Source organism: Nelumbo nucifera, chromosome 6 (genome assembly GCF_055504915.1).
Source record: "Nelumbo nucifera cultivar China Antique chromosome 6, China Antique-T2T, whole genome shotgun sequence".
Lineage (NCBI taxonomy): Eukaryota > Viridiplantae > Streptophyta > Magnoliopsida > Proteales > Nelumbonaceae > Nelumbo > Nelumbo nucifera.
In genome coordinates, this window is record NC_142654.1 from 67769707 (window position 1) to 67787990 (window position 18284).

The 18284-nt window shown below is 39.7% G+C and overlaps 2 protein-coding genes across 5 annotated transcripts in view; one reads left to right on the forward strand and one right to left on the reverse strand.

The window, feature by feature from the left end:
* Positions 1-6010: 6010 nt before the first annotated feature.
* On the reverse strand, positions 6011-6645 carry LOC148791163 (uncharacterized). Its single transcript, XM_088890412.1, has 2 exons — positions 6403-6645; positions 6011-6304 (listed from the first exon to the last, which is right to left on the reverse strand). Exons 1-2 carry the CDS (start codon positions 6643-6645, stop codon positions 6011-6013), a joined length of 537 nt encoding a protein of 178 aa, XP_088746538.1.
* A 1031-nt stretch (positions 6646-7676) lies between these two features.
* Positions 7677-18284, forward strand: part of LOC104606906 (Tetratricopeptide repeat (TPR)-like superfamily protein) — a 37685-nt gene continuing 27077 nt past the window's right edge. For 2 of the 4 annotated variants that reach the window (XR_736860.2, XM_088889747.1), the window contains exons 1-7: positions 7721-7902; positions 8030-8107; positions 8602-8814; positions 8953-9075; positions 9615-9698; positions 9829-9879; positions 10302-10394. Coding sequence is in view for 2 of the 4 variants with exons in the window: in XM_088889747.1 (XP_088745873.1) it covers positions 7891-7902; positions 8030-8107; positions 8602-8814; positions 8953-9075; positions 9615-9698; positions 9829-9879; positions 10302-10394 (654 nt within the window). In the remaining 2 variants the exon portion in view is untranslated. Of the gene's footprint in view, positions 7903-8029; positions 8108-8601; positions 8815-8952; positions 9076-9180; positions 9253-9614; positions 9699-9828; positions 9880-10301; positions 10395-18284 lie in introns of those variants that run through there. The other 2 variants (XM_010272335.2, XR_736861.3) reach the window with 2 other exon arrangements.

Here is an 18284-nt window from a genome sequence, read left to right on the forward strand (position 1 = left end):
GCTTTAATAGGAACAACACGAACAAGACAAATACATATACATTAAGGAATACCGTTCAATTTGGATTTATATACTACAGGGATGAGGAATTTTGGGTTATTGAAATTGAAAATTCAAGAAATAACGTTCAGTTCTATCTTTCTCTCTGCAAAATCCATAGAGGACAAAGGGAAACAGCAGAGAGGACGAAGGGAATTATCCAGAAAAAAGAGGAGATGGGCATAGATTTTTAAGGTTTACTTGTGGGTTTTGATGAGGGAAACAGAAAGAATAAGTCTGATCTCTCTCTCTCTCTTATTTCTCTGGGCGGTGGCGGCAGCAACCCAACTCCCATCTCTCTTTCTCTCTCTCTCTTCTTCCTTTGGGCGATGACGGCAACAACCCCTCTAAAGTTCGATTTCTCTTCCTCTCTCCCTTCTTCTTATGGGCGACGGCGATAGCAACCCCCTCTGATGAAGTCCGATCTTTTTCTCTTTTTTCCTTCGAGCGACGACAGCGGCAATCCCTCTAATGTCCGATCTCTCTTCCTCTTTCTCTCCGCTTCCTCTAGGCGATAGTGGCGGCAAGCCCTTTGAAGTCTGATCTCTCTTTCTCTCTCTCTTCTACCTCGGGGCGACGGCAGCAGCAACCCCTCTAAACTCCCATCTCTCTTTCTTTCTTTCTCTCTTTCTTCTTCCTTTGACTGAAGACGGCAGTAATCCCTTTTGAACTTTGATCTGTATTTCTCTTTCTCTCTTCTACCTCTGCGGTGGCATTGCATTTTTTAAGCCCAATGACGTGAGTTACAAGATCGTCTTTGAGCTCTGTATTTTTTAAGCCGCAGGCTCTTGGACCATTGCAAAACCGAATATTTTGGACTATAAAAGGGTAGTTTAGGCATTTTGCATGAGTTTTGACAGAGGTTAACGGTAAGGGTAGAGTTAGACAATTGTCATAAACAGTAGAGATAGCATTAGTCAATTTTTAAATAGTAAGGGTAATTTTAGTCAATTAGCTAAACCATAAGGGTAGTTTAACTTAAAACTTCATTTTTTATAACCTTAATAAAAAAGGATTCAAAGACATCATATCATGTTGGAAAAAACTTCAAACCAAAACGAATGGTTCATAAAAGTGGTAATCAATCAATTTGTTTTTTCTCTGAATTTTCTGGTACCATAGATTATCTCTACCGTCAAATTGTGAATTGTTTATACATTAACAAATGAAGTGTTTTAATCAAAATTATCTTATCTATCATACTTACCTTTGACATAAAATATAATAAGAATTACAAGAAATTAAACTAGCAAACCTTTACATATTATTAAATCAATAGTTCATTTGAGTCTTAATTGATTCAAAACGTGGAAGAATCAGAACCAATCCAATTATTAACCAGAATAAAATTATATAATGGTTATATAGAACCAACCCCTCTATAAATTTGGATTAGCTAGGCCCTTTAGCTGTATAGCAGGCTATGGGACCAATGATAATTATAAAATACATGGTGCTCACACTGAGAGTTTGAATGGTTGTGATTTTATGATTGATGTAGAGTATTATAATTGATTCCATAGCCTGTTAAATAGCTATTGTGTTCAGCTAATCCTATCTCCCCATTGACAACCCTGTGGATGAAACCATGCAGACCACTTTATTAACAAGCAGCAAATGCATTCTTTTGTTCCTTTATCTATAATGAAGATCGACTGTTTGGGTCTATCAAACGGAGAGCAGAGAAACAAAAGTCAAACAGAGAGCCAAGAAACAAAGGAATTCAATGTATGTTATTGATTATGCGATGAGTCTTGGTAGATGTTTGACTAACAACCTACAACAACTTGACTAACCGTCCAGTTGTCTAACAAACTATAGTTGGATAGTAACCGACTAGTCTCTAATATGCCCCCCTCAAGTTGGAGTGTTTGTGATGCCCAATTTGGACATGAGATGAGATGATTGTTCTGCGTCCAAAGCTTTAGTGAAAAGGTCGGTGGCTTGACACTTGGTAGAAGTGTGCCAGAGCTGTATGGTCTTATCTTAAACATGTTCACGCACAAAATGACAATCAATATCAATATGTTTTGTGCGCTCGTGGAAGATGGGATTCGTAGAAATGTGTATGGCTAACTGATTGTCACAGAAAAGTTACATAGGCTCAGAAAATGGGAATGTTTAAGTTCAGAGTAGGCATTTAAGCCATAATATTGCAATAGCCATGGCCCGATATTCAGCTTCCGCAGATGAACATGACACGATTGACTGCTTCTTAGTTTTCCACTAAATGATGGAGATGCCAAGTAACGCAACATAACCTGTAATGGACCTCCAAGTTAATGGGCAAGAGGCCCAATTAGAAACACAATAGATTCGGAATAGCATCTCATTGTTTGTTGGAAAGAATATTCCATGATTAAGATTGTTTTTGATGAATCTGACCACTCTTTTAGCAACCTCAATATGCTATGTGCGTGGCTTGCTCAAGAAATGTGTTAGTATATGTACTAGAAAATTGAGTTATGGCCTAGTGATGGTTATGTAGACTAACTGACCCACCAATTGTCTATACTAACTTGGATCATCCAACAGTGGACTATTGTCATCAACAAAGTGTTTTTATTGCACCATAGGATGTGATGCAGGTTTGCAATTCTCCATTATTGTATCAGAAATGATGTCCAAAGCATATTTGTTCTAACATACGAAAATTCCATAACTGCTACGTGTAATTTCCAAGCCCAAGAAATATTTGAGTGGTGCTAAGTTTTTTAGCGAGAAACATTCATGGAGATGTTGCTTGAGATCATGTATGCGGGACGGATCATTTCCGATTACGACCAGGTCATCAACATACATCAAAACCACAGTGAATGATTCATCTCGCTTTAGTGTAATGAGGGAGTAATCTGTTGTGGACTGGTTGAATTTGATATTTGTCAATACATTTGCAAACTTCTCATACCAGCAGTGTGAGGCCTGTTTAGGCCCTTATAAAGACTTGTGTAACTTGCAAACTTTATTTTGCGGTTGCTTGGGAAAACTGGGAAGTATGTTCATGTACACATCTTCTACAAAATCCTCATTCAAGAAAGCGTTGTTTACGTCCAACTGGTGAAATTCCCAACCCTTTGATGTCGATATAGTCAACAAACAGCAGAGTGTGACTAGCTTTGCCACACTAGCATATGTATCATGACAATCATATCCCTCTACCCGGTTGTATCCCTTTGCCACTAAGCGGGCTTTGTAGCGCTCTATCGTGCCATCGGCATAGTATTTTAATTTGCATGCCCACTTTGCTCCAATGGGCTTCTTTCCTAGAGGAAGGTCGATTGTGGACCATGTTTTATTTCTCTTGAGTGCTTGTATTTTTTCATTCATGGCATGTTTCCAATTTGGACCATGGGTCGCCTGAGCATATGATTTCGTCTCAATGGGTTTAAACGAGGCTAAGGCTAAGGCGAATGTGGAATGTGGCAGGTTACAAATGAAGTCTTTGAGTTGGGTGGGTGGTTTTCTAGCACGTTGAGGCCGAGATAGTTCAACATGCTTGGGAGATGAATGCAAGTTAGTCTCAACGTTATCTTGAGATGCCACAGGTTCAGTGGATTGATCTAAATGGTTAAGCACAAAGGGTTCTGTCTGTTGTTTAGTTTGAGGGAGCGGGAACACAATGTTTGGATTATGGGTTTGGTTAAAGGAATCACTAACATATGGGAAAATATTTTCATAAAAGGTTACATCTCTTGAGGTGAAAATTCGATGAGTCTCGAGGCTATATACTCGGTGTTGCCGCACGAATTGACCGGGGGAAACGAGGTAAATTCACTGTCCAGGTTCCTTATGTTGGTCGAGGACTTCAAGGCCTCGGAAGAGGTGAGCCGAAGCCGAGGACTACAGGCCGAGGCAAGGTATTCCTTCTGAGGACTGTGGTAGCCGATGACTGTAGGCCGAGGCGAGGTCCCTAGTGACTAGAGATACTGCAAGACAGGGAATGTCAGAGGCCTCGGGCGAGTACCCGGGGCAGAGGCTCCAACGCTCAAGTTAGTACGAGGTGTAAAGTAGGAGAGGGTGCAGGAGAGGCCTTGGTGATAGTCCTTGGATGCACCAGATCTCCCAAAGTAAATGCTAAGGAGGCAAGGTAGGTGCCGGGATTAAATGAGTAAGTTGTGTTAGGATTTTCTGTTCCGAATCCCCCTTTAAGGGGGGAGGTTACCTCTTATTTATACTTGAGCGTGCTAGAGGTAGGTGAAGATGAACGCCTCGGATGAGAGCCGTATGAGGTCAAGCGGTAGGCCCTGGTAGATATGTCTGACCGTCATGTGGTTGGCTCCGTAGAAAGGCAGTAGGGCTCCCTCCTGCTGTGGTTGACGCTGTTAGACGTTAGTGGGCTGGGCTTCCCAACCCGCGATGGGCTAGGCCAAACTAACCCACATCACTCGGTATCCCTTTTGTCCGTACAGATAACCAAAAAATATACACCGGGTTGCCCGAGGTGCAAACTGTGCCTAATGGTCGCTCCTAGGCATAGCATAAGCACCCAAAGATGCACAAGTGATTGAGAGTGGGAGGTCTTCCAAAAAGTAACTCAAATGGTGATTTACCTTGAAGGGGAATGGCTGGCAAATAGTTGATTATGTATGCTGAAGTGAGCATACATTCACCCAAAAGCTAACTGGTAATGAAGCTTGAAACTGCAAAGCACGGGCAACCTCTAACAAGTGCCTGTGTTTTCTCTCAGCTCTCCCATTTTGTTGTGGGGAATCGACACAAGTTCTTTGATGTACAATCCCATTTTAATCAAATAATGACTGAATGGGATTAGAGAGAAATTCTTTCCCATTATCAAATATCACTTGTTGAACATTACATTTGAACTGAATTCTTACCATGTTATAGAATGACACAAGCAAAGAAAATGTTTCTGACTTAAGTTTTAGCAAGTATAACCAAGTGCATCTATTGTAATCATCTACAATGGTCAAAAAATATATTGTGCTTAAATGAGAAGCAACGTGATAAGGACCCCATATGTCTATATGTATCAAAGCAAAGGTTGAAGTTGCTCTTGACGAGCTTATTGGAAGTGGAATTCTAATATGTTTTGCTCGTTTGCAACCATCACAAACCCCGTTACTGTCATTTGTGATATGCATGTTTAATAGTAAAGACAATTGACGAGCAGGAGCATGCCCAAGCCTAGTATGCCATGAAGTATATCCATCTTTATCTATATGTGATGTAGTAGAAACAACCATTGAAGCACTAGATTCCAAGTAGTAGACTCCATCAAACAAATGTCCCTTGCCAATCGTCTTCAAGTGTTGGTCATGTAATACACAGGATGTGGAGGAAAAGAGAGCAACACAGTTTAATTGTGTTGTAAGTCTTTTTATAGACAATAGATTATGCTTGAAGTTAGGCACATATAGTACATTCTAAATTACAAGATTAGGTTTCAATGTAACTGTTCCTATATGAGTGGCGCGTAAGAGATAATTATTTGGTAATCTAATAGAGAAAGGAGTTATTAAGGCTTCACAGTGAGTGAACAAGGTTTTGTTAGGGGTCATGTGATTTGAAGCTCCGCTGTCCAAAATCCAAAATCCAAATGCTCAAATGTATTGAATAAGTGAAAGGATCCTTATCAGTCATGGTTGAAGTAGCCAATGGGCCATGATTATCATCATTTAGTAGCCTCGATATATGATTATATTGGTCTATGGTGAGAGATATAGGTGCCACTTCTTGAGATCTAGGTAATTCACCTTTCACACAAGCTGCATGGGTTGATTTTCCATTATTGGGAATTCTTGGTTGACCGACCTTTGTCCCAACCTTTAGGATATCCGATGAGTTTAAAACACCTATCTCTGGTATGCCCTGTTATTTTGCAATACTCACATTTGGGTTTGGGTTTGGTCGGATTTCCATTACTCTGAATACCAGATTTACTCATAGAGAAAGCAACAACAACAATGTCAATTAGTGGCGCCTTCTAAGAAACCATGGCTTGGTGGCTCTCTTATTGTGTGGCCCTGGCATAGGCGTGGTTCACATTTGGAATTGGCTCCATGGCAAGGATGGCAGATCGGACGTTGTTGAAGGTGTCTGCAAGACCCATCAAGAATTGTAGAACTTGATCTTTCTGTCTTTTTGCAATCAATTTTCTTGCAGATCCACAAGAACACTCTAGTATTTCAAAAAGAACTGCAATTTCGTCCGTGTGAAATAGGAGGTCACTGACATGGTTCCTTGGTGTAATAGGGAAAGATCTCGCTTTAGTTGATATAACCAGGGACTGTGGCCCTGGGAAAACCTTTATTCAGTGTTGAACCAAATCTCCCTTGCAGAAGATGCATATGCAGCGTTTTCATCGAATTCTCATGCAAGAGAATTAAAGATCCACGAAGTGACCATGCTATTGCATTTGATCCATGCTCTTGTTTCTATTGGAGATTCTTCAGCTTTTAATATTGTCCCATCGACAAAGCCAAACTTGTTTTTGGCTTCTAATGCGATCCACATTGCTCTTTGCCATGTCGGGTAATTCTCCCCCGTAAGCGGAGACGAAACCAATACCACACCAGGATTTTCAGATGGATGCAGATAGTATGGTGATGTTGGATCAAGATCAAACATGGACGACGCCAGTGTCATTGTAGCGGTGTAGAGTTCGATCGATGCAAAACTTGATCAGAGCTCTGATACCATATCAAATAGAGAGCATAGAAACAAAAGTCAAATATAGAGCCAAGAAACAAAGGAATTCAATGTATGTTATTGATTATGCAATGTAGAGAGAGAGAGAGAGAGAGAGAGAGGTGGGGAATATTTGCCGCCATTGTTCACCTTTCCAGAGGAGTAAGGAGATGAACAATGTCTTTACCCTTATTTGATAAATTTTTAAAGTTAGCCTATAAATTTATTTTGATTGATATTAGGGGCCAAAAGTTGCCCTTATCGTACAAAACCCCAAAGACATTTAAATGTTTGGTAAAAAAATTAAATAGCACCCAAAGGATATTTGTGTCCACGTTTTAAAGTTAAGGGACCAAATCGAGACTGGGCCCAAACTACAACCAGGTATTAATCTCTTGTTTGAAATAAGTGCTTTTTCACCAAAGTATCATCAACACACGAATGAATAAACATGATTCAATAAGCGCTTTTTTTTGGAAAGATTTATGATTAGTACCCTATACTTGGGCATAGTGCCATTTTTGTCCTTGAACTTTAAATGTTATGATTGAGTATCCAAACTTTCAAAACGTGTCAATCTAGTATCTACCGTTAACCAATCGTTAAGTGACATTTGAAAAAGATACAAATGCCTTTTGAGTGTCATCTATTTTTCTTTATCAACAATCCAAACATTGACAAAAAATTAACAATCCAAAATATTTGTTTATTCTATTCAAGAAAGTTGGGGTCACGTCTTAGTGAGCATCTTGGACCCCATCTTTCTTGAATAAAAGAGTAAGAATGTAGGATTGTTAAATTTTTGTCAATGTTTAGATAGTTGTTAAAAAAAATTAGATGACACTCAAAGGGTATTTGTATCTTTTTCAAATGCCATTTAATGACTAATTAACAATCAAAATTTTCTAATCCTGAATTGATGCCAAATACACATTATAAGGGGGCTACTAATACATTATAAGGGGGCTACTAATACATAGGTGCTGTCATTCAGAATTCTGCATTTATATTGCACTGTATACAAAATGGTGCTAGGCCCAAAGTACAACATAGTAATAAGATTTTTTTTTCAAATAGTCAAGCGCTCGCAAACTCCGTTGATGAAACATGTAAGAAAATACTTCCGCTTTCCCGTCTCTCTTCTTGTATTCGTCCAACTCCAGCGCGCGCACATAAACCCTCTCTAGGGTTTTACCTGTTGAAATGAAAAATACGGTTAGTCTGTTTTTTTTTGAACTTCACTTCTACTATTTCTAACTCCTTCATCTTCTTCTACCATAGTGCTCTCTCTCTCTCTCTTCTTATTTTCATTATTTATTTATTTATTATTTATGTTTTGTAGGAAGATGAAGATCGGTTAAGAGAATTGCAGGAAGCCATATATTCCGACCCGGACAATTATTCCCACCATTACAATCTCGTACGACTTGCATTTCAAACCGTTGTCTGAACTGAACCAAATTGATAACCATTTTTTTTAATTAAAAATTTAGGGGGACTTTGCTTTTTTTTTTTTGAAGTTTCCAGCTCGTTGCTTTCTTTCTCTAAGAATCACATAACCAAAATAAAGTTTTTATATTTTCTTCGCTTTTGTATGGTTTGTGTTACTTTTTTCCCTCGATTTTTTTTTTCAATCTCTGTAGATTTTCGCAACAAAATCGAAAAGTCAATATTTGCTTTATATAGTTTTGCGTTGCATTTTTCGATTTTTCGTTTTTTCTTTCTAGAAATGTAGAAATAAAACCGAGAACTTCGACATTTATTTATTTGTTTGTTTTCGCAACGAATTGGGAAATCTTATTTGACATGTTCAGTTTCTTAGGGGGTTGGTTTTTCTTCTTGAAGTTTCTAGTTTTGGAGGTTTCTATAAGGAAATTGAAAATTTTGGTTCTTTCCTTTATTTTTTTTCTCCAGGGGCTTTTCTTGTGGGAGAAGGGGGAAGACACGAAGGAATTGAAGGAAAAAGCAGTAGAGCATTTCGTAATTTCAGCTAAACTAAATCCAAACAATAGTCATACCTTTCAGTTCTTAGGCCACTACTACAGTCGAGTATCGGTTGACTCACAAAGAGCTTCTAAGTGTTACCAGAGAGCTCTCACTCTCAATCCCAATGATTCTGAATCTGGGGTCAGTTATCGTTTTCCTTGTTATCACCTTTTGGAAACTGAAGACTTGCCCCCCTCTTATTTATTTATTTGCGTGTATCATGGGAATTGTTATTCTTTACGGGTTTAGTTTTAAATTTGAATGCTCATTCGTTTGCAGGAAGCTCTGTGTGATTTATTGGATAATGAAGGCAAAGAGAGTTTGGAAATTGTTGTGTGCAAAGAAGCTTCAGAGAAGTCACCGAGGGCTTTTTGGGCTTTCCGGAGGCTAGGTTACCTGCAGGTTTTGTTTTCATCTCTTTTTGCCTGATTGAACTTTTTATCTCTAGATTATATTTCTCTTAATTGCCATTCCTTGGTGCAATGGTAAAACCTTGGGCTGACAAGCGGGAGACTGGGTTCTAGTCTGAGAGTGGCCACTTTGTGCATCAAAACATGGTGGAGGCTAGGTTACCTGCAGGTTTTCTTTTCGTCTCTTTTTGCCTGATTGAACCTTTTATCTCTAGATTATATTTCTCTTAATTGCCATTCCTTTGTGCAATGGTAAAAACTTGGGATGACAAGTGTGAGAATGTGGGTTCTACTCTGAGAGTGGCCACTTTGTGCATCAAAACATGGTGGAGGTTAGGTCCATAACACAGTCCACCCCTTCCAAGACCCCGGTAGCTGGGGCAAGCATTGGGCAAATTCCCTTTTATTGTAATTTCTTAATTGTTCCTTGTTGGCTATGTCCTATGTCTGAAATATGTTTTTTTATTTTAAAATTTGGATGTTGTTTAAGAATTCTTATTTATTTATTTATTTTTAACTTAAACTTCTCAGGTGCATCAAAAGAAATGGTCTGAAGCCGTACAGAGCCTTCAACATGCTATAAGGGGTTACCCTACATGTGCAGATTTATGGGAAGTATGCATTATTATTTGTAACAGTTCTCCATTTCATGGTTTCTATCTGTTTTTTAATATATATTTTTTGGCTGCGACTTTTTAAATACTTTTGGTTTCACTTAATGTCTATCATGTTAATTTCATTTCAGGCTCTTGGTCTTGCATACCAGCGACTGGGAATGTTTACGGCTGCTATAAAAGTAAGTTATTTAGTCATCTTATTCGTTAATTGCTGCATTGCATGTAGCTGTTATTAGAAGCAGTAATATGCGGCCTAAGTTTTTGCTTGTTTTTATTACTGATAAGAAAGGAAGTAGCAAATATACTTATAAAAAAGGAGGTAGCAAATATACTTATAAAAAAGGAGGTAGCAAATCAGACATATGACTGTAGATCTGTTTGAAACTATTTCTCAGTTTAATAAGCCTGCCTTAAATCAAATGCTCTTGTGGATGACCATTTTGATTGACGAAAAAATGTGTTATTATTGGGGAATTAGTCTTCTGCCACAGCTTTTGAATGCATACAAGGATCCAAAAGCTCTCTAAGTTAATCATAACTATTACAATAAAACCTTGTTGGAAGTTTAATTAATTATTGTTTTTTATATTTACCATAACAGTCATATGGGCGAGCCATTGAATTGGAGAATTCAAGAGTCTTTGCATTGATTGAGAGTGGAAACATTTTGTTGACGCTTGGTTCCTTCAGAAAGGTAAGATTAAGTTGGGTTCTTTCCTTTATTTTTTGCTATATTGTGGCTGCTTCATTTTAGTGTGAAGTTATTTTTTGAGAAAATTTAACCAGAATTTATTAAGAAAGGGGGGGGGGGATCAAGAGGAGATATACAAAGCAGGGGGGGGGGGAACTCCTACAAGTTACAAAGGAGGAAGCTTGTCGCTATACAAATGCTCCAAATACACACCAAATTTAGCTAGGCCATCTGCAGTATGGTTGTGTTCCCTAGGAATCCAAACTAAGTTAACATTTAAACCATCCAAAGAATCCCAAGCTTCAGTCAGATAGTGATACAGTCTCCAAGGGCCCCCTTTTTTTCTCTTAACCATTTTATCGTATTTGCTGAATCACCTGCAATGATCAAATTCTGAATCCCCAAATTCTTTATTATCTTGATTCCGGTGAGAGCAGCCATCACTTCAGCCTTTGTGGAGTCAGCCCAACCGATTGGACCACTAAAAGTCCAGCAGATATTGCCCCTTTCGTCCCTTACTATACCACCAATACTTGCAAGGCCCGGATTACCTAAGGCACAACCGTCAAAATTAAGGGTTATCGCACCTTCACTGATGGATACGGGATGCCTCGAGGAAGTTTGCTGGGGATGAGGCAAAAACAGAAAGGGGTGAATATCTTTGATAAGATCATTAACCGGAAGTCCTTTAAACAGAGCTGAATTCACTGACCAAAAGATGCAAAGATGGTAATATCTGAGATTAACTCCTCCAAGGTTCTGCTTTTATTGTCAAAGATACGGATGTTTCTTTCATCCCAAACACCCCACATCACTGCATGAGGCACTGATTGCCAAAAGACTTTACCCCTTTTGCTAAGCCCTATTCCTTGCCATTGATTCTGTTGTCCATAATGTGTTTTGGAAAAGCCCAGCTGTACCCTGCCATATTCAAGAAGTGGGACCATATCCTTTGAGTGAAACTGCAATGAAGAAGAATGTGATCTGCAGATTCACCCTCGCTGAGACATAAAATACAAACATGAGGAGAAATGGAGCATCTTCCCAAAAGTTTTTTCTGTAGGAGATCACAAATATTAACTTTTTGGAGACAGGCTTCCCATACAAAGAAGCAAATTCTTGAGGGGATGTGGCTGCACCAGATTTTCTTGTAAGGAAAAGAGGAATGCTGATCTTCAGCAGTCAAAGCCCTGAACATAGGCTTAGAAGAGAATTTGCCATTTGGGTGAAGGGTCCATATTCGGGTGTCAGAATGAGAGGGGGATATGTCGGCATCTTTGAGGGTTTGGATTAAGACTATTAAATCAGAAATCTCTGAGTCCCTTAGGGGTCTTCTGAGGTGGAGGTTTAAAGAATTCTCGGCGGTCTAGTTTGGGAGGCAAGAAGAAATAGAGGCTTCTTGGTCAAGGGTGAGGTTAAACAACCTAGGGAAAGAGGCTTCCAGGGTAGATTCCCCCCACCAAAGATCTTTCCAGAATTTAATTTTAGAACCGTTTCCCACTTTATACCTTATAAAAGGAAAGAAAGAAGTATGAATGGAACATATACCTTTCCAAGGATTTGTGGCCTTTATCCTGTTCAAATGGAGATTGCAATCCCACCCGTTTGTATTTCGTCCATATTTACTTGAGATGACAGCTATCCAAAGAGCATTTGGTTATTTCAGAAATCTCTAGAGCCATTTGCCTAGGAGAGAAGAATTTTTCTCTTTAGCTGTCCAATACCCAAACGACCTTCCTCTTTTGGTCTGTATACTTGTTTCTAGTTGACCAAATGGTTTCTCTTATCTCCACCACCTTCCCAAAGAAAGTTCCTTTGAAGCTTCTCAATTTGGTTTCTGACTTTGGTCGGAATCTGGAAGACAGAAAGAAAGTAGACCAGTAGATTTGATAAGGAGGCCTTTAAGAGAGTAAGCCTACCCCTTTTGGAGAGATAACACTTTTTCCAAGTCGATAATTTTTTCTCGCATTTCTCCATCACTGGTCTCCAGAAATGGAAGGATTTTGGATTCCCTCCAAGAGGCATCCCAAGATAGGTAATGGGGAGATTCTCCACTTTGCACCCCAATAAAGATTTGAAATTTTCTAGAAGTTCCACTTCCACTGATTTAATAGCAACAATACTACTTTTGCAGAAGTTAACACTCAAACCAGTTAGAATCTCGAAACATTCGATTACCATTTTAGTGTTTGTGATGTTGATTATGGAGGCATCCAAGAATAGGATTATGTTGTCGGCGAACTGTAAGTGAGAGATGTGCATTTTATCCCTACCCACTTCAAAACCTTTCACCAAGTTGAGAAGAATTGACTTGTCAAAGAGATAATTAAATATATCCATCACCAAAGTGAAAAGTAATGGGGAAAGAGGGCAACCTTGTCTTTTACCCCTACTAGCCTTGAAATAACCTTTCGCTTCACCATTTATCAATACTGAAAACCAAGGAGAGCCAATACAACCTTTAATCCACCTTATCCAGTTTCTCCCAAAAACTCTTAGTCCAGTGATTTAAAAGGCGCGCCTAAGCGCTCAGGCGAGGTGCATTTTAGGGTAGGCGCCTCGCTCAGGTTCTAGGCGCAACCCATTCAAAAGGTGCACCAGGCGTGTGCCTTTTGAAAATTTACCGCTTTTTCCCTTTTTTTGAGTCTGGCCGCTGAACCCCCGACCCCCTTTTGCCACGCCCCTCGAGGCCAGCCCAAACAAGTCCATGTTAGGGTCTTAAATTCTTAGGTTTCACACAAAATAATAATTTTATAGTTTGAATTGCTTTTAAGAAGATATTTTATTAAGATGAATGAATGGACAACATTACCAAATAGGGGGTTCTTGAAGCTTCGATGAGCGAGCGAATTAGGCTTGCCTCGAGGGGCGTGGCACAAAGGCGGCTCGTAGAATTAGGAATTTAATATATCGCATTGGCTACTTGATGCAATTGAGAAAAAAAGAGATTGTGGGTTTTATATGCTTGAAAATGTTTTATATGTTTGATTTCATTTTTAAATTCTCATTTGAATATGCTTTACATATTATATTTATGTATTTTAATTTTAGATAATAGGTTTTTTGAAACATTTGTTTTAAAACTTAAGTTAGTATTTTTATTAATATTATGTTTTATAATTTTTTGTTTTTTTTTTTAATTTTTTGCATTTTTTTTCGAATTTTTTGCATTTTTTTTTAAATTGTGCACCTTACCTCAAAATGGCTTGCGCCTCGCCTTGCACCTTGCGCCTTTTTTGCACCATGCGCTTTTAAAACACTGTTTTAGCCTTGAGTAGTCAAGAATGTAGTCCCAATCCACTTTGTCGTATGCCTTCTCAAGATCAAGTTTCACAAGGACCCCCAGGATCCTCGAGGATTTTCTGTCTTCCACACACTCATTTGCAATAAGAATGATGTCCACAATTTGTCTTCCTTTTAGAAAAGCAAACTGATTTGGGGATATTAGATTTTCAAGGACTTCTTTAAGTCTGTTGGTCAGAACCTTCACCAAAATTTTGTATATGCTCCCAACCAAACTTATAGGTCTAAAGTCTTTAACTTCCAAAACTCCCCCTTTCTTAGGGATGAGGCAGAGAAAGGTAGAGTTAAGGCCCTTGTTAACAATGGCAAATGAATGGAAGTCCCTGAAAAACTCCATGAGATCTGACTTTACAATTTCCCAACACTTTTGGAAGAAAAGAATAGGGAAGCCATCCAGCCCTGGAGCCCTATCTCCGTCCATGCTGAAAATAGTCTTCTTGACTTCTTCCTCGTCAAAGCTTCTTTCCACCAATCCCTCTTTTCAGCTGATAGGGTAGTGCCATCCCAATTATGTAATGTAAACTGATTTTCACTATCCTTGGAGTCGAGGGTTTTAAAGAAAGGAAGGAAAGCTTCAGAAATTTCCTCAGAATTCTCCACTTCTCTCTGATTGAGATTGAGCTTGGAAATAAAGTTCTTCCTAGTTCTTCCCGAGGCATAGGTGTGAAAAAATCTGGAATTATTGCCTCCTTTCAACCATCTCACTCTTGATCTTTGTCTCCAATAGATCTCTTCCCTTCTAACTAGTTGCTCCCATTCCTTTCTTAATTCTGCTCTTTTATTTCTGTTTAAGGCATTGGGGGTCCCATTTTGCTCTCTATTATCCAAGTCATCTAGTTCCGAAAGAACTCTTTTTTTCTCTTCTTCAACAGCTTTAAATTCTTCTCTCCCCCAAGCTTTAAATTCTTCCCTTCAAAGCTTTCTCTTCTTACCACCATGTTGCAACCTTTTTACTGAAGTCTTTGTGTTGAAGCCAGAATTTTTCCAATCTGAATGGAGTCTTTCTTTTGATGGTTCTTTCGGTGTTCAGCGATATGGGCCAGTGGTTTGAGGTACATCTTGGACGAAGTTCTTGACACAGGTTTGGGAATCTCTCCAACCAATCCTGAGATAGCAAAAATCTGTCAAGTCTGCAGCTTATGGCATTTTCTTGCATGTTTGACCAGGTGAAAAGTCCATTGGTAAGAGGGAGATCACACAGATTGTGTCTGTCAATAAAATTAGAGAAATTTCTCATGCTTCTGGTTGGGGTTCTACCATTAGAATGTTTTGAACTGAACCTGGTGACATTGAAATCACCCAGTAAACACCATGGAATGTTTTGAACTGACCTTTCCAGATTTAGTCACCTCTTTGTTAAAGATTCTCTCCTTTTCATCTTCTTTGTCAATTCTCACAATCTCCAAAGTTCCGGCTATACTGTCAATTCCCAAATTCTCTTTCTCCTTCCTGTCAATGCTTGATGGAACAGCTGTCTGAATTGGAACGATCTGTATTGGGTGGGATGGCAACTCATGTGAACCTGAAAGAGTGGAAGAGGAGAAAAGGCAGTGAGATGCAGAAACAGAGCAAGAAAAAGGAGATTGAAGAGAAGACAGAACCGAATGGGGGGCGGGAGATCTCCCTGAGTGCAATTTATGGTTTTGGTCAGGAAAGGAGGTTGATGAATCTCTCCCTTGTCTGCTAACAGGGGGGTCTGATTCTGAAGACATTCCGTAGCCTGGATCGATCAACTGGGTCTGCTCGAGAATCTCCACACAACCCCAACTCCCTTTGTTTGCGAACAGGTCTTTTACTCTTTTAAGAGCAAACTCACGAGGGTCTGGATCTGCTTCAGTAGCGTACGAGCTGAGGTCATCCTCTGTGTCTTCTTCCTCACTGGCAGCAGGCCGGCCAGAACTCACGGATGGAGTTGGAGCCATGAAAACTTTACCAAGATGCCAGCCCGAGCTGAGAGGAGTTTCGGGAACCGCCTGACTGAAGGTGGGGGTTGCTGGTGGGCTTAAGGTGCTAGATGGGCCGGAAGACTTAAGTGGGCCTTGGGTTTGAGAAGAGCGGCCCAAGTTTTCAAACCGGCTGGGAGTTGGGACAATATTGGAAATCCAGGAATTAGGGGGGGCTTTTGAAAATTGAGACTTTTTAATGAGGGGTTGCGCCTGTCCATCTTCTTCGTGTCTTTTGAGCTCCACAAGGCCTTTGGATTTGGGGATGGAGGAGAGCTCCTGCGCAGTTGCACGAGGAGCCACTGCCGACTTTCCACCTTCTCTGTGCATGCCTCTACTGCGACCAGATCTCTGAGCAACAAAGGTGGAAGTGCCACGTGGAGGAGAGACCTTTGAGCGAGTTGGGTCGGAGAGTCCGGAAGGTGACTTGTTTGTCTTCTCCACCTCCACAGAGTTGTAGAACCAGACGTTTCTATCCAGAACTGGGATTGAACGAGGGATGGCATGAATACCATGGTTTTTCACCCTGATTTCGACAAAACTTAACTCAGAAAGATTCAAGGATCAGGGATCTATGTCTTCAAGACCTTTGCCGGTGTCTCCTATCAGAGAAAAATTTTCCTTCGTACAGAGGTGGAATGGAAGCCCTCTCAACTCGAGCCATCCGTTGAATCTCAACTGATCAGGGACTGCGTTAATCTTTGGCCACCAACATTCAATTTGAACCCAGTCACCAAAAACGAAGATTGCTTTGAGCTTGGTCCAAGAGATAATCAAGTCTTCCGAAGGGGCAAACCCCACTGCGTTATTTTGTTCAAAAGGGCGCAGTTTCAACAGGGATTCAGAATGCAAATTTGCAGACAGTCCAGCTTCAACTTCATCTCAACTTAACGCAGGTGTTTTCGTACAGACAAAAGCCAAACTCCAGTTTCCAAATGGCTTTCCCTGATGTGCAATCGAAAGAAACGCAGACCGTCCGGATTTTTTGATTCTGCTTTTGACTTCGAGCGAGGGAAAGGCTTCTTGCGTGAGATTAAAATGGCGGGGTTTCCTCTAGGCAGAACAGCCCAATCCAAAAACTGGATGAAAGAGTTCCAGCCACCGGAAACTGGTTCTTCTGGGATACAAATGTGTCTTACCTTGCCTGATTTTTCCCATCTGCTCAAATGTGTCTTTAGTTTGCAAATAAAGTCTTTGGTCTTCCTTTTTCTTGTCTACATGTCAAAACTAAATACTTGAGTTTGGAGTTGCAGCTGAAAAAGCTATTTAGTATAAATATAAAGGCATTCTTCTTTTTATTGTTACAAAAACTTTACTAAGAATAAAAACTCAGGATTCTATTGCCTTGTTCAGGGTGGTATAGGAATGTCCTTCACAGTTGCATGGACTTTTGGAGTCATAGTCATTATGCATCTTGTGTTTTGTGGTTGCATATGTAGAAAGTGGTACCATTTGTTATCTTTTGGTGCCTATGAAAGGACAAGAATTGGAGGATCTTTGTTCCTTTTTCCATAGTCCATACCTGTTCTAGGAATTTGTCTGGATGTTTGCCTCACCTCATTGGTTTGACATTAGTGTTGTAGCATCTTACTTTTTTTTTTTTTTTTTGAAATTGGAAGGATAGGACAAACTGTGTTAGGACAGATAGCATCTTACTTTTTTCCATAGTCCATTTCTTACTATAATTAGAATTACTCTTTTGTCCCTGCTTAAGTTATATAATAGGACAGATAGGACAGACTGTGTTACCCTAACTTTATACAAGGATAGAAATACCTCTAAGATTGCCACTGCAAGTATTTGACAGAGGTGGTGGTTACTGATGAGTTGAAAGAAGTTGATGAAGAGGAAGGAGAAAGAATCTGGGAGGTGATTATGGAGATTTTTAGGATCCTAGTGAAGGAAGAACTTGGGAAGGAGCAAAACAAGGATTAGGAGGGTAACACTCCTTTTCCTGGGATAGTAGAGGAGAGAAAGGAGATCGGGAGAAAGGCTGCTAATAAAAAATGCTCACAGAAGTACAAAATGTCTAAGATCGTTGTGTATCTTCTTATTTGGACCTCAGTTCAAGGAATGAGTTAGATATAGATAGCGAGTTCTCTAACTGCTCTGTCAACGGTTTGGGTTGCCTTCCTGCTAGCATAATGTCTAAGATCGTTGCAGATCTTTATGTTGATGTGGTGGTCAGACCCTCTAGTAGGGAGCCCCACAGCACGTGTGGAAGGGGTAGGAGACGAAGGGGAGGGAGGGGTTAAGTGTTTCCTGTAGTTTTTCCCGGCTTTGGTCCTTGTTGTCTTAGCCCAGGTGGGGTTGTTTTTTGTTTTTTGTAGTGCATTGTTTTGAGGTTTTGGTTCCATTGGGTTGGTTCTGTCCATTTTTAGGCTTGGGAATTTTGTTGTTTTTTTGTCTTTTTTGTGAGGCTGATCTTGACTTCAGCTTCTTTCTTCTGTATACTTATTGTATGCTCTGCTTTTCTTTTAATAAATTATACCTTACCTATTTAAAAAAGGCACTCTTCCCAAACGGAGCCTAAAGGTATATACCCTTTGCACATGGAACTAACTGACATGGATAATCAGACAATAATAATTAAAAACTCTATATTTCTGTATGGTCACTTATTTTAAGATTATCCTCAATGTTTACT

Excerpts from the sequence above, each read along its gene's own strand:
- LOC148791163 (XM_088890412.1), bottom strand. The coding sequence starts at position 6,645 with ATGACACTGGCGTCGTCCATGTTTGATCTTGATCCAACATCACCATAC. Across the intron at positions 6,305-6,402 it reads GGATCAAATGCAATAGCATG|GTTTTCCCAGGGCCACAGTC; the intron begins GTCACTTCGTGG and ends CACTGAATAAAG.